Here is a 25488-nt window from a genome sequence, read left to right as displayed (position 1 = left end):
TGGAATTTAGCCAGGACTCCAAAGTTAACAGCCTTAACTCAAGGATAATACTAAGGTATCTTTAATGTAGAGTGGCCAGGTGCCCAGTTTTCAACCTGAAAGTCTGGTTGAAAAGGGGACCTGACAGTGTCCGGTCACTGTGAGCGGGAGAGATGGGGAGGCACTGGGCCATCACTCGCTCCAGCCCCTACTCAGCTGGGGCTGCCTCCTACCTTTGTCAGGTAGCTGCAGCTCCCAGCCCTGGCTCCACAGGCAAGTCCCTCCTGACTCAGGTGGGGGGTTGGGGGTGGGAGGGAAAAAGCACTGAGTGACATGGGGAGGGGGTAAGAGGAGCAGATGGGGTGGGGCCTCAGGGAATAGGTGGGACGGGGTGGGGCTTTGGGGGGAAATAGGCGGGGCAGGGGAGGTTTTTAAAATATTACCAAGCTGGCAACCCTCCTTTAATGACAGGGCCTCAATTTTTGCCTCTAGTCTACAAGATGGCACCCTCAAAGCAGTATTTCTTCTTTACACCATACTGCTGCATTTCTTCCATGACAGAACACCAATTCACTTACCAACACTACTCCTGTGGTGTACCGAGGACTGTGTTGGAATTGCAAGTTATCGCTTTAGGGGCAGATGGGGCTTTTGGGTCTTGCTTTCAGGCTACAGGGATCAGCCTGTTTCTCTTTCTGTTTGGGTTCTGGGGCGTTCTGAATTCTAAGAAATAACATTGTGTTAACATGGCAACCTTCCAGCGAGAGTATTTATGTTTTTATGTAACTTCTTGGTTTATATGCCATGAAACATATAAATTTCCTGATGTGTCTGGGTTTCCTTGGAGGTCTTTCAATCCTGATACTCAAGAGGCCAAACCTTGCCTTTATGGAGAAGTCTTTCAGAACTGAATAGGCAACACTAACCTGTCTACAGAGTTTTCGCACCATCAATCAGAAAACAATAAGAAAATGGTATTCCATTCTATAGGTTGGTTAAGTAGATAAAGTGATTTTCTATTAAATTCTACAGAACTCTATTTGTTTCAATGCTTACATTTTATAGGATTTTCCCATTGCAATATCTGGCAAGATCACAGCCTAAATTAGTATGGGTATTAAACTGTCACACTTTTCAGCTGATGGCCAAACTGTAAACTTTTCAGCTGATGGCACTGAATGTGGTAGAGATTAAAGTTGTATTGTACAACTGTAAAAACACCAGAAAGACTAAAGAAGGAAGTGACTAATGATTGTTAATAAGGGAGCAAGTGTGAGCCTTGTGGTACACAAATCTTCTCTTCTATCAGATGGTCTATCTCTTCAGACCATCACCAGCAGCAGTTCTGGTGCTCTAGGGAAAACAGCAGGTTTGCCAGGTGTCTGATTGTCGACTGGAACACCCTGTCAAAAAGAGACCCTGGTGGCTCTGACTGGATCATAAAAAAGTCCAGTCAGCAGAGCAGCGGGGCAGGCAGGCTGCCTGCCCGGCTCCAAGCAATTCCTGGAAATGGCCAGCACGTTCGGCTCCTAGGCACAGGGGCAGCCAGGGAGGCTCCACAAGCTGCGCCCAAACGCAGCCAATGGGAGCTGCAGGGGTGGTGCCCGGAGCCTCCTGGCCGCCCCTGCACCTAGGACCCGGAGGGACATCCAGGCCACTTCTGCCTGAGATCAGCACTGCCAGGAGTCCCCACCCCCTACCCCAGCCCTGGACCCCCTCCTGCACCCCAAACCCCTCATCTCCAGCCCTACTCCAGAGCCCGCACTCCCAGCCTTCACCCCCACTCCCTGTACCCAACTCCCCTGCTCCAGCCCAGAGCCCCCTCCCATATATTTCTGGCTCCACTCCAGAGCCTGCACCCCCAGCCCAGAGCCTATACCCCCTCCCACACCCCAACTCCCTGCCCCAGCCCAGTGAAAATGAGAGAGAGAGGGAAGAGTGAGCGACCGGACCAGGGGGGGAATAGAATGAGTGGGGGGGCAGGACAAGGGTGTTCAGTTTCCTGCAAATAGAAAGTTGGAACCCCTAAAAAAGGGGTAAAGCAGCGGACATGTTAGAAGCATAATGAAAGGTGTAAAAAGAAAAGGAGTACTTGTGGCACCTTAGAGACTAACCAATTTATTTGAGCATAAGCTTTCGTGAGCTACAGCTCACTTCATCGGATGCATGAAAGGTGTGCAATGGACACAAAACAGGCAGGCAGGCAGCAGGAAAGCAGAAGGCAGTTTTAATGTTTAATAAAGAGGGCAGTTTTTAAACTCACATCATGTAGGTGATTATTTTCTACGGTCTCTCTATGAATGGTTTTATTACAGCACAGTCAGTTTGATTCCTCAATTCTCAACATCTATAACTTGCTTTCCATTTTGGGAAAATTGCTATTATTTTCTTAAAATGCTAGTATCTTCACAGCTGTATTTCACCTTCAGCTTACCACCAATTCACAGTTCTGTACAAACGGATCTTTGAAATCATACCAAGTTTAAGCTGCAGCTGCAAGTGATTGCAGAAATACAAGCATTTCAATTATCAGAGCGGTAGCCGTGTTGGCCGCTTTTACAGATCCAGACTAAGAGTCCTGTGGCACCTTATAGACTAACAGACGTATTGGAGCATAAGCTTTCGTGGGTGAATTCACCAACTAATATGTTAGTCTATAAGGTGCCACAGGACTCTGAAGCATTTCAGTGGTTGCCTTCCCCTTCCTGCCACCCCCCACTGCCATCTTGGATTCTTAACCAATGATTTGATTAGAGATTTGCAGTTGAATGGAGTGTTTGTATGAAGTGATACTTATTTAATTGCCTCAGCTCAACACTCCACACACAGGACATTGCAAGTATTTTAACTTTATCTTTAAAAGTTAAATAAATTTTATGAGTAAAATATATGAAGTGAGAAATATGTTATTCAAAATATTTTTACGCTTTAGAGATGACCCTCACTTTGCTGCACTCATGGAGTGATAAAATGTCATCCCTCATTTATGAAGTTATTTCTCATATCAAACCTTCCATCATCATATTACTCCCGTCTACACACATAGATAATGCATTTATGATGGTATGCTTTTTTTCGCTCTCCATCTACAAAAAAACCCCCAAATCTTTGAATTTATAGTTTTATAGATGGTTCCACCCTGCTTTCCTTGGACTAAACGCCAGAATCACAAAATCTCATAGCTGAACCTTAAAAATAACTTGTTGATCCAAACACAGCACTACATACTACTTTTCCGAACAGTTACAGCTGAATTAAGTTTAGTATTTGTAATAAGCTACAGGAGAAAATAATGAATTTGTGACACAAGTGTTCCTTTACTGCCTGATACAAGTGTCTCCTGTGCAGCAGAGCACACCTCGAATGTTTTATAAGGTGAACATTCCCCTACCCGCCCCCCAAAAACAAAGCCATCCTCTGAACCGACAGTCTTTAATATAGCTTTATCAGTCTTTCAAAAACTACTCACAGATTTTCTAAAACCCAGATCATTCTTCTATCTTTGGGGAGAAGGATGAGGAGATTCTCATATATTTTCCCCCATTAAGCTTCAGGACATTTTATTTCAAATGCAAAATTATGAAGTCTTCATGAGTTCAGGCAGTACAAGTAAAATTTTGTGTATCTGACATGACACTGCCTGTGAACAAATGCTTATGCATGTGGGAAACTTTCCTCACATGAGTACAATTAGGCAGGTACGTAAGTGTTTGCAGGGTCAGAGCCATAATGATGGACTATGATGAGAAAAACCAGCAGCAGCTAAAGTGCAAAAAAAAAAAAAATGACTAGCAATTATCTAATTTAAGAAAAACCAACTGACTAAATCATGTAACTGAGATAGAAGAGATGTAGTATTTTATATTCTCTATCTGAATACACTTATACACCAAAATTTAGAGATAGAAAAGATCATGGAGACCAGTGGTTTTCAAATTTTTTTCATTTGCGGACCCCTAAAAAATTTCAGATGCAGGTCTGGACCCTTATGGAAATCTTAGACATAGTCTGCAGACCCCATGTTGAAAACCACTGATCTCTAGTCCATCCCCTTTGTGCCTGCAATATACTCCTCTAGTGTTTTGTCCAATCCAGTTTTAAACGACTGAAGAAATGAGATTTCTAGCATAGTTAAATATTATTGTTGAAGGGAACAATAAGATAGATGCTTTAATGTGTGTTATTTGAATGGTGCTCCTTTACTTTTTTAATTAAAAAAAATGCATCCAGTGAAGGCTATGTCTGGAAATACTTCCACTCGAACACTCCCCTTCCCCGATCCCAAAAAAGCAAAATACCTTCACACAGCCAAGACCCATTAGGCTTAGCAAAGCAAAGAAGGTGGTGATACAGGTCTGTGACCAAAACAGGAGGGTTTTTCTGCAAAGCTTTTGAAAATGAATAGATTGCCTGCATTTCAAATTGTCTAATTATGTTGCTGTTGCTATTTATATCTATATGGTACTTTCTGCATTCTGTGCTTATTATTCTGCTATCTTTGTCCGTGTGCAAATTTGCAAGATAACTGGACTTTTCATACCTTGAGACCCAGGCATTCTTTCATCAGCGCTCATTTGCATTCTCATTAGTATGCATGAGATTTTTATTGAACGTTAGTAACTCCTACTGGCACATAATGCACTGTAACAAGCGTAAAAGTGAGCATGCAAATTAAGACTCCCATTAATCACTAAATGTTACCAATCCAAAAAAAAAAAAAGAAAAAAACCACAAGAACAGGCAGGCAGTAAAATGCTGCCTGAAGCATGCAATTCCTTGAATCTCTACAGGCATTGAAAATGACTGATATCCTTTCAGGAGCACTGTTGACATGAGCTGAGGAGGTAACTGAGGTATTCTATCACTAGATAGTGTAGGTGACCATCCAAAATTACAATTACAGAAAGGTTATAGTTGTCTGCATCCACGAGACACTGCCATAGAAAAAAATATATCATTTATTTTATTTTCTTATTTAAAGGGGAAAGTGTAGTATAACAGGAGGGCTTTATCTAATCACAAAGTTATCTATGTTTATACTGTCAACATGGATTCTTTTAATAACAACATTAAATGAATTCAAAACAATAATACAAAGAAAAATATACAATAAAGGCTTCATTTTGTAACAAAACTTATCTATACACACAAATTAGAGTCAACTAATACTGGACTCAGGAGAATGGAGGGATTATGATTTTACTTTTGTAATATCAAGCAAGTCTCAGTTTTACATAGAGCTCGAAGGACATTCAAAACCTTTGTAAAAATCATGGCTTTGAGCAGTTGGGAGATTTAGTCCTGGGGAGCTTTTAAATTAAACTAAGAACCACAGGAAAAGAGAATTGCAGAGGAACTCAGCAGGAGTAAAGCTTCAGCCTTGCAGAGTTACGTAACCCCTCAGGACTGGAACATAAAGCCCCACTCCAGAATGTGAAAAAGTGATTTGCACTGTACATTTAGAAGTATATTGATAACTATGGAGAATATGGGAAATTTTTATGAAAATTATGTGACTCAGTTTACCCACTCACTATTGTACTGCTACCCACTTGGTAACTTTTTTCCAGAGACCTTCCTTGTGCTAAGCAGAGGGGGAGGAATGCTTGAATGTGTGTCTTCAAAGGAGACCATCCTTAAGAATTAACAACAAGTGAAAAGGTTGGGTCCTGGCCAGTGTTCCCTCTAATTTTTTACAGGCCATGTGCGCAAAAAATGACTTCTGTGCAAATTTTTGTGCGCGCAATGTTTTGCCGTGTGCACGGGGTTTAGGATCTGTATGCGCGTGCACACGCGCAGAGCTTAGAGGGAACAGTGGTCCTGGCAGAACAAAGGGAGAGCTACAACCTAGATGAAGCCAGCTCTCTCCAGATTTCCAGAGAAGAAAATGTAGAAAATCCCCAAAAGAGGATAAGAGAGACTGAGGTGTTGGTACGGCCCTTTAAAACCACAGAGGTGAGAAGTTTGGCAATTGGAACAAAAGCGCAGGCTTCCTTAGTGAGGGGAAAACTCTGGTTACCAGAGCAATCAAAGCTGAAGGAAATGGGCAGAAAGAACACTCCATGATATGGAGGAGAAGTCATAAGTTGGATGAGTTAGGTTCAGCAGAGGGGACCCAAAACCCTGAAAGAACAACCCAGTTCCCAAAGACCACTTATGAGGAAACTAGGGCAGGGAATTGTGCTTCGGTGTTTATTGTTTTGGCTAGATCTGTACGTCTCTAATGACGTCTAAAATAAAGAGCAATTGTTCTTAGAAATCCTTCTGCAGTATCAATGTTTATTTGCTTCAACTATCACAGGGTCCTGAAGGGGTAACGTATAAACCAGAGTGCCCACAAGGGAGAGAGCATGTTCTTAAGCTACTACTGGAAAGTCTTTGGGAGAGGTTGGGGGGAGGGACAGGTTTCAGCACTGGTCTTGTGGCCTGTGGGATCCCATTTTCAGAAAGGGAACCACACAGAGAGTCAGTGCCCAGGAAGTGTGCCAGAAAGGTCAGAACCAGAGATGGTGGCTGGAGCCGCCAAGTGACAAAGGAGAGCTAAAAAGCACAAGTGCCCAGTGTGTGGGGCCCAAACATACCAGTCTGGTGAATGTCCAACAAGGGGAGTTTGACCAGAGCTGAGATAAAAACTGTATCTAAAAATATTCGTTTTAGACTCATTTCTATATTTGCATCCTCAAATATTTCAAGTGTGTTTTCAGACACAGTTGTTAACCACTAAATTACTAAATATTTCCTAAACAAGAATGTAATCAAACTGAAAGAACGTTACCAAATTTTCCCCCTTAAAACTGTACAGGAGTTCAAGCACTTAAGTCTACTGGGTTCCCAAATAGAGCTGGTCGGAAAAACGCCAATCGAACATTTTTTTGTCAAAATGTGATGATTTGTGTAAAGCAAAATGTTTCATGGAGACTGCTCTATTTTGACAAAGATCTGATAGAACTTTGCTTGTCAGGCAGATTTTGATATGCCAACTCGCCCACCTGGCTTATTGTCAGCCAGCCTATTGGACTGCCTTGGAGACAGGGACCTCAGAGCTTCCAGGATCTGCGGACTGGGCCAGGGCTCCACTCCCTTTTGCAGAAGGCTGACATTTTGGGGGTTTGTTCCAAATTGGAATTAAAAGAATTTTCAAAATAGCAAAATCCTCCATGAAACAAAATTATCTTTCTTCACACAGTTCTAGGCCCAAACTTTGCTTAACTGATGGCTATATTGGCTGCTTACCAGAAGACTACGACTTGCACCTGGTTCGTAACTGCAATACATTGCAGTTGCCTTCATCTTTAACACAGAGATGGAATTCACAGAGATTACAGGTCCCAGCATGGAATACAGCTTGGTTGCTCAGATAGAGAGAGAAAGCATTTCATGCTGGCACCAACGGCCTCTGTGGATCGCATGTTCACATAAAAGATGGCTCTTGGCTGCATTTGAACTACAGGCCACACTGTGGCAGTGGTTGTGTGCTGCATGGTTCAGATGTGGCCATAGTAATAGCAGAATGAATCCTTAAAACTGTTTACACATCATTCTAAGCATAACGTTTTTTCATCACATGCCCTGTTCTTTTAGATCCTCTATCAATACACAGCCCCAGCCAGCAGGCTCTGCAATGTGGAAACCCCTGGGACAAGGGTGAGGGGACAGAAATCTTCCAACTTGGGACCAAATTAAGGTTTAGTCACCAAAGGGTGGTGCTTAAGGCCCAGCTCCATAAGTCACATAATTACATCAGCATCTCAGCTTTTATTTTAAAAGCTCTTTGGGGCAGGGACTGTTTTTGTTCTGTGTTTGTACAGAACTTATGTAACTTATGTGGCTTGCTCAGTCAGCTCTGTGGCCTACCCAGCCCTGGTTACAGAATGAAGCACATCTGGGTTGAATCAGGTATTTCCCTATAAAGTTCAGCAGCTGGCTGCAGTGAAGGGGGAAGCTGTGGCAAGTCTGCATTAAGTGAGGAAAGGCTCCTGCCCGGAGTATCCTGAGACCAGGGGATTTTCCCCAGCAAGGAAGAGCTGGGAAAGACCTACACCAAACAGGGGAGAGACTGCAACGGCTCCAGGCAGGAAGGCCTGGGAAGAGGAAGAGAACCCTTGTCTTGTGTGGACTTAGGAATGGACTTTGTTTTATTTTCAGTTTATTTTATATCAATAAACCAAGTCCCTAGGGAGGGGTTGGTTTTGATCAAGAAAAAACCTGAAGGGATGATTTATTTGAACAGTCCAAGGAGGAGAAAGGGAGGCAGGCTGCCAGTAGCGTGACCAGTGGCGAGCTGGAGCCAGTTCGCACTGGTTCACTAGAACCGGCTGTTAAATTTAGAAGCTCTTTTAGAACCAGTTGTTCCACGAGGGATCCAGTGAATCAGCTGTTCGCGCGGGAAGCTGGGGCAGGCTGAGAAGCAGGCTGCGGCTTCCTGCTCAGACCCAGGGAGGCGGAGGAGAGCTGGAGGGGGGGGGGACGGGGATGCGCGAGGAGGGCCACCCCACCACAGCAGGTAACCAGGGGCAGGCTGAGAAGCAGGCTGTGGCTTCCCGCTCAGGCCCAGGGAAGCGGAGGTGAGCTTGGGGAGGTGGGGGAGGGGAGCAAGGAGGGCCACCCACGCCGCAGCAGATAACCCCAGGTTACCTCTTGGCCTGAGTGTGAAGCTGCCGCCTGCTTCTCCGCCCCCCCCCAAGGCTTCCCGCCGAACAGCTGATTCATGGGAAGCGGGGGCGCGGAGAAGCAGAGCAAAGGAGGAGGTGGAACAGAGGTGAGGTGATCTGGGGCCGGGCGCGGGGTGGGGAGCTGCTGGTGGGTGCTCTGCACCCACCAAATTTTCCCCGTGGGTGCTCCAGCCCCGGAGCACCCCCAGAGTCGGCACCTAAGGCGCCACTTTTGATGTGATCAGTGGGGGAGCGGCCACTCCCCCTGCTCCCCCCAGCTACGCTCCCCCACCCCTAGGAGCCATAAGGACCTGCCGGATGCTTCCTGGGAGCTGCCCCAGGTAAGCACCTCCAGGACTCCCCACCTCGCCCTCCGGCAGGTGCCTCTGCCTCTTAGGGGCGGGGTGGGCACCCACTACAGTAGCCCTCCTGCCCGGTTCTGGGGGCAGTCAGGGACAGGGGAGGGGGGTGGATGAGGCAGGAGTCCCGGGGGGTGGTGGTGGGCAACGACCCCCTCATAGGGTGAGGAGGGAACCCGTTGTTAAGATTTTGGCAGCTCATCTCTGAGCATGACCCTAAGCCAAGAGGGGGTGCATGGGAGGCAGCTGGCCCAGTTACAATTTAGCATAATGGGGTCTTGGTCCATGACAAATAAATACAATATTGTTAGTTCTGGTGGTAGTGAAGAAAATTTTGAAAAGATGAACAAATGCCTGCCTGAGCATTGTAACCCAGGGATCTCTTGGTGCCAACTGGCAGAAGGCACAGGGGATACACATGGTTTTACAGGGACCCCGAGTCAGATATGTGCATAATAATTCATTAAAGGGTGGCATGTGAGGTCTCTACCAAAAGTCAGTAGCCCACAGGTCATTATAATCACTGCACAATGCATGTATGGTTAATGTTTAAGGAGTTATGTGTATACTAAAAAGTACGTGACAAGTCTCAGGTTCCTTTCAAGCAGGAAGAAACAGACACTTATCCCTGTGTCTGGTCATGTGTGTGTCGGGCACTGTATGTCTCACAATAGCACACTGAACTAAATGATAGCCAGAAGATTGTGGAATCTTCAAGAGATGAAGTTTACAGGAAGAAATAAACAGCAGGAGGGTATCCAGTTTATGAGTAAAGACAAAGGATTTTTGGGGCAAAATTGGGGATTGCAGAGGTATCCCATGGATACTTTCACTGAGAAAGCAAGCTGACAGAATGATTGTCTCATGAATGGACGACCACAACCAAGCCTGATTACAAAAACACTGGAAGGACTTTGGGTCAGCATTGCTCTATAAGACATGAAACTATCTACAGTAGAACCTCAGAGTTATAAACAGCAGAGTTACAGACTGACCAGTCAACCACACACCTAATTTGTAATGGTAAGTACGCAATCAGGCAGCAGAGCAGAGCAGAGAAAGAAAGAAAAAGAAAAGCAAATACAGTACAGTACTGTGTTAAACGTAAACTACTAAAAAAAATAAAGGGAAAGCAACATTTTTTTCTGCACAGTAAAGTTTCAAAGCTGTATTAAGTCAACATTCAGCTGTAAACTTTTGAAAGAACCACCATAATGTTTTGTTCAATTATAAACATTTCAGAGTTACGAACAACCTCCATTCCCAAGATGTTCATAACTCTGAGGTTCTACTGTAGTTACATAAGTCTAGGCTCTAGAATATATGTTATGATTTTGTTTTACATGTAATCATTTGTTTCCAATAATTCTACTTGCTATCACTTGAATCTATATACTTCATTAAATAAACTTTTACTTGTTTTCACTATAAACACATCTGAGTGCGGTGTGTGAAGAGGAGTGGTGATCTGAGGTGAAAAGGGTAAGCTGCAGTGTTCTGCTTCTTTGGAAGCAGTGAATCTGAAATCTGCAAAACATCCAGTGGAACAGAGGCTGGACACTCCAGGGAGATGCTCGGAAGCTGGAGCCTGCCTATAGCTCATCTGTAGAGAGATAGCTGGGCCTGCGTGGGCCCAGAGAGGAGTGGTCATGCTGCATGTGGCAGGTGGAATTGGGGTGCTGACCACAGCAGGCACAAATGAGGCTTCCTCACGCCAAGCATGCAGATGGCTTGAAATGACAGTTCAAACCATGCGACATGCTCCCTCATTTTAACTCTTAAGCTTGCTGCTCTGGGGATCCCTTACCAACACCACCTTAGCACAGATCTCTCTGATATGACTCTTACTGTCGCTCTTCATCATGGCTCTGATGGAATGGTGTCAACTGGGGCACTCTGCTTGGGTGGGTAGGGACTGAGATCTCCCTTCTCTGAAATAGACCCCCACCCTTCTGAAGATAGGGAGCAGTGGGCCATGGAACTGAGGGGAGAGCCCAGACTACACAAAGGAGTGATAGATCCCCCACCAAACCAGCTGCTGTGTGCAGGTCCCTTGTTATTATCACCCCAAGGTGGAAGAATACATTTAAATGGGGTAATAGGATTTAGGATGCCACCAAAATCAAGCTCTGCTTCACTTCGGGAATTCACTAGCTTCCATTAGGCCACTTAATGTAGAAAGACTAACCAGAATCCATATAGGGCTGATCCATCAGCCTGTACCCCTGTTCACGCTACACCCAATCCTTGCTATGCACAGATACACATGAAGTCACCGAGGAACTGAACTCCATGGCTTCCTGAAGGGGCTTCCCAAATCTGGCCTCTCCAATGCAGCAAAACCACACTGATCCTGCTGTGTACGGGGCCCTCTGAACCTATACTAGAGGAGCCAGGATTTGGCCCTTTCCATTTATTTCAGTCATCCATAGTTCCATAACACAACATTTCAGCTGTTAACATTTCAACTGACACAGCACTGAAAAATCCACTTAGCATCATTGTTAATATTTTCGGCTCTTTGAATTATTTTGCACTTTTTCTGTCATAAACAAACAAGGTGCACTGCACACCTCTTCTGTTCAAATAATGGATGGGAAACAACGCAGTTGGAATCTGGTCTTCCTATTCCCTGAAAGGCTCTGCATTTAAAAAGAAAATAACTATTACCTATTTATTTTTCCCCATTTCCCTGACCTTCATGCATCCTTCCAATTCAGTGCTGCCATAGTCACAAAGAATTTTTTATGGTAATTACAAGGATGAACAAGTGTGGTGTTAAAAGTGCAAATGCAAGTAATAAAAATGTGGTTGGCCACACATTTTTTTTCTTGGAGGCAGAAAGCTAAACACACACCCTTGGTTTGACAATGTTGGAAGTTCTCTCTATTATATATCTTCACCGCAGAGTTAACTCAGGCTCCCATTCAAGTGTTGTCCCTCACCTGGCTTCTCCCCACACAAAAACCTCTGACCCAAGTTTAGATAGTGCTTTCAATGCAAACTAGCAGGCCAATCTTGGGTACAGGCAAAAGCCCAAGTGCTGCTTTCATTCCAGCAGGTAACCTGCCTCCTTTGCTGTGAGGTGCAGGCTAAGCAACTCGAAAGCTGGTAGTCCTCCAATGCCCTCCCACAATTCCCACTGTGTGCACAGAAGGACAGACAAGTGGTCCCACAATTAACTGGGAAAGAATCATAGAACATCAACTTACTGCAGCACTAAGCAATAGGGACATGTCCCCAGAAGTCCTAGCCGCATACCTGAGCGAGTGCAGACCCAGGAATTTGAGTGTGGCCACTCAGACATGGGCACCAAACACCTGCAGTGAGGACATGCCCTGAAAAGGTTTAGCCCACATATATTCCTTTCAGGGTCATTTGGTCAGATCGCTCCCTCACTCTCAAATATTTTCACAACTGGTTAGAGGAAATCAAAATCATGGTCATGCAAACTATACACACATTTTCATGTACTGACCCATTTCTTAAAGGTAAGCACATCATTTTACTTGTGCTTAAAAGTGGATACTTTCAGAATTCGCAATAGCTGGATAGGATTACTTTAGTCTTCATGCCTCAAAATGAAAAGATCTCAGGAAAGAACAAATAAAGTTGTAGAGTCAGGTATTCCACTGAATTCAATTTTCAGCATTTTGTACTTTCCAGGTTACATGAAAATAAAAACAAAACCCCAAACATTTACCTTCCCATTCTGTTGGCAAGTCGCCCACTTCATACTTATACTCCTCTTGATTTACAGCTTCTATTATTCTTTTCTCTGGAATGGTCTGTCCTATTAACACAAATAAAGATTACATTTAAAGTATACAGCCAGGTAACATTAACAGCCAAGCAGATTATGCTATGACAAAGTTGCTGCCCCAACACACCCCCTTCTTGACTAGCTGTGGCGTTGCAGCGCCCTTGGTTCAGTTTCCCTCTATTATTCTTTTGCCTTCTCTGTCCAGACCACTTTAGAGTCCTGTGCCATTTCTGGGGCCACACTTCAGGGTTTTGATAAAGGACTGCAATGTATACAAACCACAAACCTTCATCCCCCCCGGGCTCAACTGGCAGCTACCTCATCATAGGTGTGCCTCTGCTGCTTTACATGGTCCTTCTGTGCCTCAATCCATGGCATAATCCAGGAGCTGGCACTCTCCTCCCCTTATCCAGGACATTGGACAGGCTCCAGTTAGGTCTCTAGCTCTATCCTTGCAAAGCCTGACTGATTTTCCCCCTTTTTCCTTCATGGCCTTCCATCAGGCTGCTTCTCAGACAAAGGAAAGTTCCCAAACTCCTCTTCTCTGGAGTTTTCCTCTCTCCAAGTGGGCTCACCCAGCTCTTTATGGAAACAAGCCCTGTACTCCCTGGGCTTTCTTTCTAATCAGGCCTGGCCCACCCTCCAGGTGCAAGGTTAATTGGCTTCTCAGGCCCATATTAACCCTTTCACAGCATATGTGGGGTAAGCATTCAATCACATTTGCTTTCATTTGAACGAATGTTACTTTTTATGTTCACAAATATAAATCAGCCCCACAGACTAAAATAAAGGATCATCGTGTAGAGGGAAAAGATGGCCATTTAGACGTTACAATTCAAACTGCTAAACTTTTTATACGTATTTTTAAAAGTTTAAGATCCCAAGTCATTCACAGATTATGCAACAACTAATCTGAAAACAAAGTATTTCAATATCAGTTCATTGTGCAGTTTTTTCCATTAAGAATGTCACATGGAGGACTGTCTGCTGAGGCTTTCCCATAAACTGTATCTGCCACACTCAAATATCATTAAGGCCCTTAATGGCCAAGGACCAGAATCTTGAAGTGGTTCCATAATCAGATGGGAAGCCAGCGTAGAGTGTGATGTGCTCTGATTAGTCAGATTTGCCTAGAAGGCAGGCCATAGCATGTTGTACAAGAGGTAACTTCCATGTTCCTTTCATCAGCTGCAGAAAAAGCACTTTGCTAAGTATATTTCCCCATATAAAATAAATGGAGCAGTAAGTCCAATTGTGGGGAAATGAGAGAGGAGGAAAGCCATCATGAGCCTCCTGAGTATACGCAGGAATTCCACATATAATGACAAATGCAATTAGTTTGACTAATATGGGATCTGTGGGAAGAAGCAAGATTGTGAAAGGAGTTCTGAAAATACAGCATCTGCATGGAGACAGAGCTAAGGTTTTAACATGTTGTCTAGTGTTTGGTGGTTGTTCTATGTAGTGATACAGGCCATTGGGTGGAGGCGAGTATTAATTTCCTTGTTTTTGTGGTAGATATATTATGAGTAGAGCAACCTTCACGGATATAAAGCACAGGGTGTCTTTTTGTTTCATCTTGAAAAGATATTAGCCCTGAGTCAGTATATCTCTGAGTATTGAAGATATTTTTCTCTACTTCCTTGAAGGTGGTGGTGATTTGGTGTTGTAGTTAAAAGGACAGCTTTTTAAAGAACAGCTGCTCAGACATGTTGCAGTCTTGGCAGAGATAGAATAGTGGGCTGCGTGTAGAGGACATAATCAAAGGTGCATACTGAATGTAATTCAGCACATGGCTATCACCAGCCCATATGTGATCCACGTATATTACATAGCTATATAAAGTTTACATACATGACAAATTATACATTTTGAACTAAACATGTTTCTTCTATTAGATAATCCTGATCCATGCTTTCATAAAACAAAAGTAACGGAATACTGAGGTTCCTTCCTCCAATATTCATCCTTTGTACAATACAGGCTAGTCTTGTAAGAATCAGAGCCTGGTGCCAAACTCTGAAAATTACTTCTTGTCAGGGTTCCCTCCCCACTCTGAACTCTAGGGTACAGATGTGGGGACCCGCATGAAAGACCCCCTAAGCTTATTTCTACCAACTTAGGTTAAAACTTCCCCAAGGCACAAATTCTTTGCCCTTGGAGGGTACACTGCCACCACCAAGTGATTTAACAAAGAATCAGGGAAAGGACCACTTGGAGTTCTTATTCCCCCAAAATATTCCCCCAAGCTCTTACACCCTCCTTTCCTGGGGAGGCTTGAAAATACTACCCTAACCAATTGGTTACAAAGTGACCACAGACCCAAACCCCTGGGTCTTAGGACAATAGAGAAATCAGTCAGGTTCTTAAAAGAAGGATTTTATTTTAAAAAAAGGTAAAAATCACCTCTGTAAAGTCAGGATGGAAAATAACTTTACAGGGTAACAAAAGATTCAAAAACACAGCATAACTTACCCTAGGCTTAGTTTCAAAGTTACAAAAAACAGGAATAAACCTCCCTCCAGCAAAGGAAAAATTCACAAGCAGAACAAAAGATAAACTAACACACCTTGCCTGGCTTTTACTTACAATTTTTGTAATATGAGAGACTTTTAGGATGGTTAATAGCAGAAGGAGTTTCCTGACCTGATGTTTCTCTGCTTCCCAAGAGAACACACAAAGCAAAGCCTTCTCCCCGCCCCAAAGATTTGAAAGTATCTTCTTTCCCCATTGGTCCTTTTGGTCAGGTGCCAACCAGGTTATTTGAGCTTCTTAACCCCTTACAGGTAAGGGAGGAATTCTAGGTTACCCTTAGCTGTATGGTTATGACACTTCTCAAAGTCATTGTTTTGAGGAATCACCATGCCATTGGGTTGGTGGCTTTTACATCTTTTCTGCATCTGTGATGTGGATAGGATGCTACTCAATGACAAAAACTGTCTAGTTTGCTTTGTCTCTTGGTTTTCTTTCAGCGGACTTTTGCTTACAAGTAATTCACATATTTATCTACTGAAGAAAGATCATACAGAAGGCTTTTGGGATTTAAAATTAAGGCCTTTTATAGGTTACAGAGGCACTTCTTCATAATCCGATACTGATTTTTGGGGCAGAAATTGCCTTTAAGCTATTCCATTTCCTAATATAAAGCCTGCTTGCACAAATTTGTAGTTATTTTTTTTAATGAATCAGAAATAACCTTTCAGTAATAACTATATCCGCTTTGCTGTGCATGAAACTGTGCATTTATTGTAAAGTGCTTTCACATAAATTTTGTGATGAGGACATCATTACAGTAGTACAAGAAACTTCCCTTGCAAGGGTACATATGTGAAGCAAACACAAGTACCTATTCAAGTGTCACAGTTTAATATCCTATAGTTTAAATTTCAAAACGAACCCAATCTTCATGTGACAGTAATAGATCTTAAACACAAATGACATGGGCTGCTAATCGCATGCATTAACTGCGATTAATTTACACAAAACAAATTAACTAGATAAAAAGTCACGATTAATCACAGTTTTAATTGCACTGTTAAACAATAATGGAATACCAATTTAAATTTATCATAAATAAATTTGGATTTTTTCACATATTCAAATATATTGATTTCAATTACAACAGAACATACAAAGTGTACAGTGCTCACTTTATACTATGTTTATTACAAAGATTTGCACTGTAAAAAAGGTAAACAAAAGAGACAGTATTTATCAATTCACCCCATATGAGTCCACTCAGTCTTACTTCTTGTTCAGCCAATCACTAAGACAAAACAAGTTTGTTTACATTTATGTGAGATAATGTTGCCCCTGCTTCTTATTTATGACACCTGAAAGTTAGAACAAGCATTGGCATGGCACTATTGTAGCCAGCGTAGCAAGGTATTTACGTGCCAGATATGCTAAACATTCATATGCCCCTTCATGCTTCGTCTTGTAGTTCTAAAGTTTTACATTGTTTTGTTTTTGAGCATGGTTATGTAAAAAATAATTATGCATTTGTAAGTTGCAATTTCACAATAAAGAAATTGCACTATAGTACTTGTATGACGTAGCTCAAAACAGAATGGCTCAACTATTGCAAAAAAACTCATGCTACTGGTTTATTCTTCTGGGAGCCAATAAAAATCCTCTTTGCATATGGTTTTAAGAAGTCAGTATCACCTTGTTCTTAAGGTTTTATTGACTACTCAAGATAGTGTTTTAATTTTTCCAATACATTTTTACTCACTGTTTATAAAGTAATCATTTGAAAAAGAGATTTTGGTGCCAAGCTTCTAAGTACATATACTAGACTTAATCATGAAAGGTGTACTGAACCTTGGCTATATAAAGTGACACAAGGAGTGAGAGCAGAAATCTGGGACCCCTCAGCAGTCACCATCAAAATCACAAGCTTCTGCTACTTGAGCTTTCAGTGGCTGTGAAATATCAGCAGGTTATGTAGTCACTGAAACCAGCCACTAGAGGGAGACAAATCAAACATTAGGCCAATTCATTACATTGAGTCTCTGCAACTGCCATCCACACGAAAGGGAACTGAAGTGCTCATCTGATCTCAGATCAGACCTCTTGTTTGTTATTATAGGGAAGTTAATGAGCCCTGCTAATACTTTATTAATTTTATTTTTTGGAAAAAGTGGCCTGGAAAAAACAAAATCATCTTGACCTTTCTAACAGATAAGAAAAGAGAAGTTAGACTGTATTTAGTGGCTATTAACCTATCCAATATTTCAGAAAACACTGGAATAAAGTTCAAGCAGAAATTTTAAAAAAGTGTTCCAATTAACTGGATGTTATGTTATCTGAAAGGAAGTCAGAAAGTCAGCTATATTCACTAATAAATTATATCATCAGAGGTTGTTAAAATCATAACTAGTGCATCACAACTTTCAACAGTTCCTTCTTACCACCCATAGCTGGAGAGAGAGAGAGAGAGAGAGAGAGAGCTGTGCAGTTCTTAACCTCACAATTCTTCAAAATCCTTGGACTTTGTGGTTCTAGTTGTATATAGTTAGTAGTACCCTAGTATTAGTGTTAGTTAGCTTAGTTAAGTGTTCTTCCCTGGTGATGCCCTCACCAGGGTTGAAAATGGCCATTGCGTGTAGGGGGGCTATCCCCAATGACACTCACACAAGATGCTTGCTCTGCTTAGGTGTGGCTCATGTCAAAGAACAGTTTCAATCTATAAATCATTCACAAAACCGACTCAGGTGGCTAAAGACCTTCACCTGAAGCAGCACCTGCTCAAGCAGGCCCTGAGGCCTGCCTCATATCAGAGGCTGCCCTCGACTTCGGTGAGTGGTGCTGGCTCACACTCTGCAGCCTCTCCAAAGAGGTGCAGAAATCACTCTCCTTCGAGTGTGCCAAAAAAAAAAAAAAAAAAGTCTCATAACCAACTGGGACCGCTCTAGGCCTCGTGGAGACTCTTCTTCCTCCAGGAGCATGGCTGCTGCTGCCACGTGGGATGTAACAGGCCCTTTCAACCACCCCCTATTACTGTGCAGATACCTCCTCCTCACCTTCCCTCATGTCCCTCCTCATGAGATATTGCTTTTAGAGCAGGTCCACTCTTCATTGACTTTGGAGTGGTGGAGAAGGTTCCTGTGGAGCACCGGGGTCAAAGTTTTTATTCCCAGTACTTTCTGGTTCCCAAATTCAAAGGAGGAGTAAGGCCTATTCTCGACCTCTGCAACCTTAACAAATGTGCTAGGTACCTGAGGTTCCGTATGGTCACCTTACCAGCTATTGTCCCCGCATGGACTTAGAATGACTAGTTTACTGCACTAAGAAGTCAATGTTGGTCCCCACTCAGAAAATCGAGGTCACTGATGCCTTAATAGACTCTACAAGTTTCAGAGCGGTTTTGCCAACTGACCGTTTCCAGACAATTTGCCACCTTTATCTTGGTCTCCAGTCTAAATCTTCCACAACAGTTCAGATGTGCCTGAGGCTTTTGGGCCACATGTCTGAATGCAAAAAGGTGGTTCAATTTGCCAGGTTGTGCCTTCACCATTTTCAAATGTGGCTTATGACAGTTGTCTGTCCTACCCTATGCCCCTTTTAAACAGGTTGGTCCGCCTCCTTCCATTGATCCTGGACTTCTCACACTGGTGGATGGTTCAGGAGAATGTATGTCAGGGTATTCACTTTGTGTGGCTCTTATCAACCAGGACTGTTGTCACCACTGCCATCCTGATAGGTTGGGGAGCACATCTGGGGTTGCTGAAGGTTCAGGGTTTGTGGTCAAAGCAGGAAGCTTCATTGAATCTCATTGTGCTGGAGCTCGAGGTTATCTACAATGCCTGTCATGCTTTCCTAGATCATATCAAGGGTTCAGTTGTTCACACACTTATCAACAATACCACCACAATGTATTATGTGAACACGCAAGGGGCACACACTCCAGGGTGCTCAGCCAAGAGGCAATCGGGCTGTGGCAGTTCTGTATTGAAGAGTTTCACTCAGATAGCTCATCACTTGTCCGGGGTTCAAGAATCCTTTCATGGACAATCTCAGCCGGAATTTTTCCATGAGTCACGAGTGGTCCCTGCAGTCCACTGTTCTATGAATCATCTTCACATCTTGGGGCATCTCAATGATCGACTGGCTCGCTACAAGGCACAACAGGAAATATCTGTTCTGGTTTCAAGGGGGTCTCAGTCCAGGCTCCCTGATTGACGCCTTCCACCTGAGCTGGCAATTGACTCTCCTGTATGCTTTGATTCAGCCTCTTCCTATATCCTTTCCTCTCCACCCGACCTGCTCATGCAGAATCATGGTTGCACTTTGTATTGGCCACTCAGCTCCCAGCATTTTATGGCATGGCTGCTCTGTGGTTAAATGCGGAGGAAGAGCAATGTTTGGTGGCTGTTCAAGAGACTCTACTTAGCAGTAGAAAAACCTCTACCAGAATGGCCTATTTGGCAAAATGGACGTGGTTTTCAACATGGTCATTGGCCTGCAGAGTCAGCCAATGTTGGCTTGTATCCAGGACATCTTGGAGTATTTGCTGCATCTTCAGTCATCAGACCTTATGCTTAACTCATCCGGAGGTTCTCTCAAACTTCCATCTGTCCATTCATAAAAGATTGGTGTTTTCCAACGTGATGATTTAGGGAGTCTTAAAAGGAATTCTTCACCTCTATCTCCTGGTGCGGGACCTGTTTCCCTTGTGGAACTTTAGAACAGTCTTGGCGGTTCTGATGGGACCTCCATTCGAGCCTCTGGCATTCTGTCTCTTTCCTCTCATGTCAAAAAACTGCATTGCTTGTAATAACATATGCAAGGAGAGAGAGAGAGTTGCAGGCTTTGATGGCACAGCCTCCTTACCTGCAGTTCTCCAAAGACAAAGAGACATTGCAGCCACACCTAAAATTCATGTTTAAAGTGGGGTCTCAGTTTCATTTGAATCAGGCGGGATATTTCTCTGGGTTTTTTCCTATGCTGAATTCATCCTTGGAGGAACAGTGCCTTCACACATTAGATGTCAGTGTCTGAACTTCTACATGGACAGCACTAAACCCTTTCAGGCTTTGCCGCATCTGTTTGCAGGGCCGTCCCTAGCTATTCTGGTGCCCTACGCAGGCCCCAGGGGTGGCGTGTGGGGCCCCAGGCCTCTGCGGAGCGGAGCGGGGGAGGAGCAGGCCCCAGGCCTCCAAAGGGAGGGAGCAGGGGGGCTGGCCCCAGGCCTCTGTGGGGGGAAAGCAGGGGGACTGGAGCAGCACGCAGCTCCTGGTGCCCTACGCAGCTGCGTACTTTGCAAATGGGTAAGGACGGCCCTGCCTGTTTGTGTTCTATGCAGACCATATGAAGGGACAGGCAGTCTCCTCACAATCTTTAACTGGATAACTTCCTGCATCAAGACTGCATAAGAAACAGCTTCAGCCTCTCTATGGGTGCGAGCTCATTCAAAAGGATACTGCTTGTGAGTGACCTGAGCTGAATACATGGCTGCATCTACTCAAAGAAGAAACAGTTACTTACTGTCGCTGTTTTACTTCAAGATATGATGCAGACATTCATTCTATGACCCACCCTCCATCCCCTCTGCTTCGTAGTCTAGTCTCTGGGAGTTGGGTGAGAAAGAACTGAGGGGGGTCATGGTGCTGCCTCATATAGCGAGGAGGGGCTAGGGCCGCGAGATGTGAGTGCTGCCCCTCAACGGGTACTGCCAGGTAAAATTCTTCAGGTTCAGCGTGCTGGGTGCACACACTCCTAAGTGGAATACATGTTTGCATCAGGTCTTGAAGAACCACAATTACTGTAAGTAACTGTTCCTTAGTGATTTACTCAGCTTCCTAAAAAAAAAAAAAAAAACCTGTAATGCCTGTACCATAACTAACAGCTATATTCCCTCCCAATGATTGAACTGCCTTTACTTTCAATTAAACAAATGTGTAAAACTACCTGTAACAGAAGTAGTTTGAAGACATAACATACATTGCAGAGCCCATACAGTGTATTTTACTCCCTTTTCTTTGCTTATAAAATCAGCCATTCATATCTGTAATAAAGTTTTCTAGCTTGCCACAAACTCCACAGAATTTATGATTTAGGGGAGTGTTGTTTATGCAGGGCTGTAGTTCAGGTGCCTTAGATATTCCCTTTTATTTATCTATTAAATTATTTAAGCCTTTATGTTTAATATATCAAATCCTACTATTTAATCAAGCTTCTGGCACATACACAGTACCCCTTACTGCAATGTTTCATAATAAATAAGCCTGCGCTCCCAGCCAGGGAGGCTAACCCCCAGCTCCTCCCCTGCTGTCCCCCATCCCCTGCAGCCTCAGTACACTGCGCTGCCGGCGCTCTAGCCTGCCACTCCTGCCAGGCACAGCGGCGGTGTGCCTGTGAGCTCCTGCCACTCTGAGCAGCATGGTAAGGGGGCCAGGAAGGGATGGATAAGGGGCAGGGGGTCCAAGGGGGCAGTCAGGGGAGAGGAAGCGGGGGACGGTTGGATGGGGCGGAGGTTCGGGGGGGGCGGCAATCAGGGTATGGGGAGCAGGGGGTTAGATAAGGGGTGGGGGAGCAGAGGGTGGGATCCAGGCTGTTTGCGGGAGGCAGAGCCTTTTTTGCAACCCCGATGTGGCCCTCAGGCCAAAAAGTTTGCCCACCCCTGCTCTTAAGGGTTGGGTAGTTAAGAATTGATGTGAATCGGTGAGGGATTGGGGGAACATAATAATTAAGGACTAAACCAGAAGAGAGGGGGAAAATATTAAATAAACTATTTACCATAATTCAATACAAATAGTGAGTTAAAAAAGAAAATAGTAAATTTATTTATTATTTTAATCGAGCTGCTTCCTTTTGCCTGCTTGTGCATGTTGTCTCTTTAGATCACTAGCTCTTTGCACAGGGACCTGTCTTCTTACATTTCCACTAAGCACTCAGAATATGGGTGACGCATGTAAAACTCTATATGCATGATTTATGTAAATACTGTCATTGAACAGAGCCATTGCACTAATTTGGACTGCAAGAATCACTGACACTGGTGATAGAGTAACAGGCTCTGATACTGATGCAACCAATTAGCTAAGAAGAGAAGAATCAAAGATGACCAAAACATATGAATTTGTTTAGTAATGTGTTATCTAATCTTCTGAGGTGCTAAACACCTGCAACTCCAACTGAAATCAATAGTAGCTGTGGGTGCTCAGCACTTCAGGGTCAATTCTTTAGGCCTCTGCTCCAGCAATGGAGTTTGCCATTGACTTTAATGGGAAGATCTGATCCTGGTAAAAAACTGCATACCCTTAAGGGCAGTGGGGCTGAGGTCACTCAGCTTTACAGGTGATGCTCAGCACTTTTTAGGATTGGGCCCTGTATGAAGTGGTTGAGCAGTACTCTGACTTTGAGCTAGTTAACCCAGTTTCCATTATTAGGAACTACAATCCCAGCAAGTTATTTTAGATTGATGAATGCAGAGTCAAGCACTTGGAAATGCTAATGTAATGTGTGTGCCACTTCGCTTTCCATTGCTGGTCCGTAATTTACAAAACATATTTCTGACTGATTGAACAATCAAGTATTCTAAAGTGAAATCACCAAAAATTTAACAATTTCAGTCAGAATTATGACAGTTGTGTTTTAATGTCTCTGAATTGTTCTTTTAAAAGCAGACAAGCATCTTGTCTAAAATTAAACAAGCTTAGAGATGGGAGATATGGAAAACTCATGTCTTCAGATTTATTTACAATACATTTGAGATTTGAATACTGTAATTAACTCACTGTATTTTACAGTGAAATATTCCAACAAAAACTAAGCATCTCCTGGTCTATGGAATGATTAGAGGAAGAGAGAAAACTCTGTATTTTCCCCTTTTTACAGAAAAGCATAGGGTCAAAACTTCCCAACATTTAAGTCAATGAGAGTTTTGCCACAGAATTAAATGGGATCAAAATAAACAAGATGAGGCCACAACCTGAAATCTGGAGCACAAGAAGCCTCCTAAGCAAAGGATTAGTGTTAGGATTATTATTTATTGAGTTATAAACAAAGTTTTGCAAGCTTCAGAATACTCTATAGAAACATGCATTGACATTTCTTCCATCACTGAAATGGAGTCAACTCTTGGGTGAAATATAACAGCCTTTATAACAGCACCAGCAATGTTACACAGTCATTTAGAAACCTGAAAAGTAATGTCTTATTTGACAGAAAGCTAGCTATAGAAACAAGTTTATTAGAACATCTGTGTTCTGGGGCATGATCAAAAACTTCATCGTTCTGTGGATGTAGAGACCCCTGGACTGTACAGTAGACTTCACATATGAATTCTGAGTTGGTATCTCACCATTGCTGTTGGGAGTTCTTGAAAGTGTGAAGAACAAGAATCTTCAATGTGAATGTGCACACCAGCTTGATGGGCTTCACGTTTTACCTAGTAGCTCAAGAAGTGCTCTTATAGGGCTGGCTATATGCTTGTCCTTGGCTTTGGGTTAACTATATCAATAGTATAATCAGTCTTGTTGAACAGATCACCCATCCCCTTTGGCATTTCAATGCCAAATATAGAGGGGCTATTCCACATCTATATCAATGCCACAGTCCATTTTCTCATACCCTCAGCAAGTATGAGGAATCTCATGGATTTTTAGGGTTTTCTTATTGGCATTGTGGCACGTCTGATCGCCTCATTTTGAACCAGAGTAAATTCACTCACCAGCAGGTACTATAGGCTTTTAAGGGGCTCTCAACTCCCTATTCCCTGGCTGTCTGCTGTGCATGGAGTCCATGATCATTTAATAGTGACCTCAGAGTTAAAAAAAGGTAGCTAGGGCCAGAGTCTGGAGAGGAGGTAGCTTGGCAGCTGCCTGTCATCCTTAATACAAGGGTTTTATGTGGACAAAAGATAAAAGCTATAATATTCAAAGATGTTACTTCTGTTGTTCTCAGCCATGGCCTCAGAGTAGAACAGCCCAGCAGACATCATGTGGGTAGCAAGTGTTCTGATTAATCTTAAGTGCCCTATTAGTGACCTTGACTGACTACTGTGTTGAGTTTGTTAATTATTTACAAATGAGATGTATAGGATGTGGGCTCATCTCCAGGAATTTGATTATGAGAGCCACAAGTTCCAAAATTATGTCCTTTTGGTGGGTGGGGCTCAAAATAGTTTCTGAAGAGATGGATGTCCATGACCATCTGTCACTGAGATAGAAATCAGGCGATTTTTCTGGGAGACAATCTGGAAGATACAGACTCTTCTCTAAGGAAATGTTCCACATGCCATCAACAATCTGTCAAATTATTTTGGGCCATGGGGATCAAAGAATTTAAATGTAGATATTCATTCTGAGACTTACATTATTTCTGAGTTGCTAGTCATGTCTAACTACTAGATATGCTACTAGGAGATAGACAAGCCATAGAATTCTCAGCATCCAAAGGTTCTTCCAGTCTTTCCACCTAAATATAAGGGCAAAGGAGGAGGAACTGGGGAGTCACACTTGGTCCTGACCAAAGGGAATTAGGAACACAAATCCTGAAGAAGTTTTATTCTTTTGTTTTTTACCCTCCACTTCTGCCCAGATTCTACGATCAAATGGAGCTTGAATTCCAGGATCTATGGAGGCATTCACTAATCTTTAAACAAACCTATTTTTACAACTCTTGAAATGTCTTCAGCCTATAAAACCACTGAGCCATTTAAAATTCAAAACAAGCCAAAAGCCACATTTGGTAACTTTGAAAGCCTCTGAAAGGATGCCTGTGACTGGATGTATGCTTGTATTCACATCCTAAACATATTGTAAAAATGTTTGTACAAAATATGCCTTGTGAAGCTGAGATAGTCTATACTATTATGGTCACGACTTTTACAAGACTCCGATAAAATTTTGTACAAAGTATGCCCTGTGTGAGCTATCATTTGAAAACTCAATCTGCTGAACATTATTGTTCTGGAAAAAAAGTGTGTATCAACATTGTGAATAAAGTTATAAGTTTCTACTATACAACATTGCTAGAGTTAGAAAGGCAGGCTCAAACCAGTTCTGCAGAGACAAAGACACACTGGCTCCCCCAGCCACATAGAAACATAATTAACTGGACAATCACCTAGTTACAATGGGTATTCCTTGGCAGGAAGGAAGGTGTGCATAAGAAATTTACATTGCATCACATGAATATTTCAAACCTCACATCTACAAGAGGTGGCTTGTTACCTACACCCCAGTTGGGGGTAATCCTCGAAGAAGGGAGAGGGATATAAATATGAGAG

General features: G+C 43.1%; 1 protein-coding gene across 4 annotated transcripts in view; it reads right to left on the bottom strand.

Moving 5' to 3' along the window:
- Positions 1 to 25488, bottom strand: part of NDUFAF2 (NADH:ubiquinone oxidoreductase complex assembly factor 2) — a 131077-nt gene that overhangs the window by 43207 nt on the left and 62382 nt on the right. For 3 of the 4 annotated variants that reach the window (XM_073344026.1, XM_073344028.1, XM_073344025.1), the window contains exon 2: positions 12693 to 12782. The exons of the other annotated variant lie outside the window; for it this stretch is intronic. In XM_073344026.1, coding sequence (XP_073200127.1) covers positions 12693 to 12782 — 90 coding nt within the window. The remainder of the gene's footprint in view (positions 1 to 12692; positions 12783 to 25488) is intronic. 4 annotated transcript variants of the gene reach the window in all.

Source organism: Lepidochelys kempii, chromosome 5, assembly GCF_965140265.1.
Source record: "Lepidochelys kempii isolate rLepKem1 chromosome 5, rLepKem1.hap2, whole genome shotgun sequence".
Taxonomy (NCBI): Eukaryota; Metazoa; Chordata; order Testudines; family Cheloniidae; genus Lepidochelys; species Lepidochelys kempii.
Note: the sequence above shows the minus strand (reverse complement) of the source record. Positions and strands in the feature narration are given on the sequence as shown.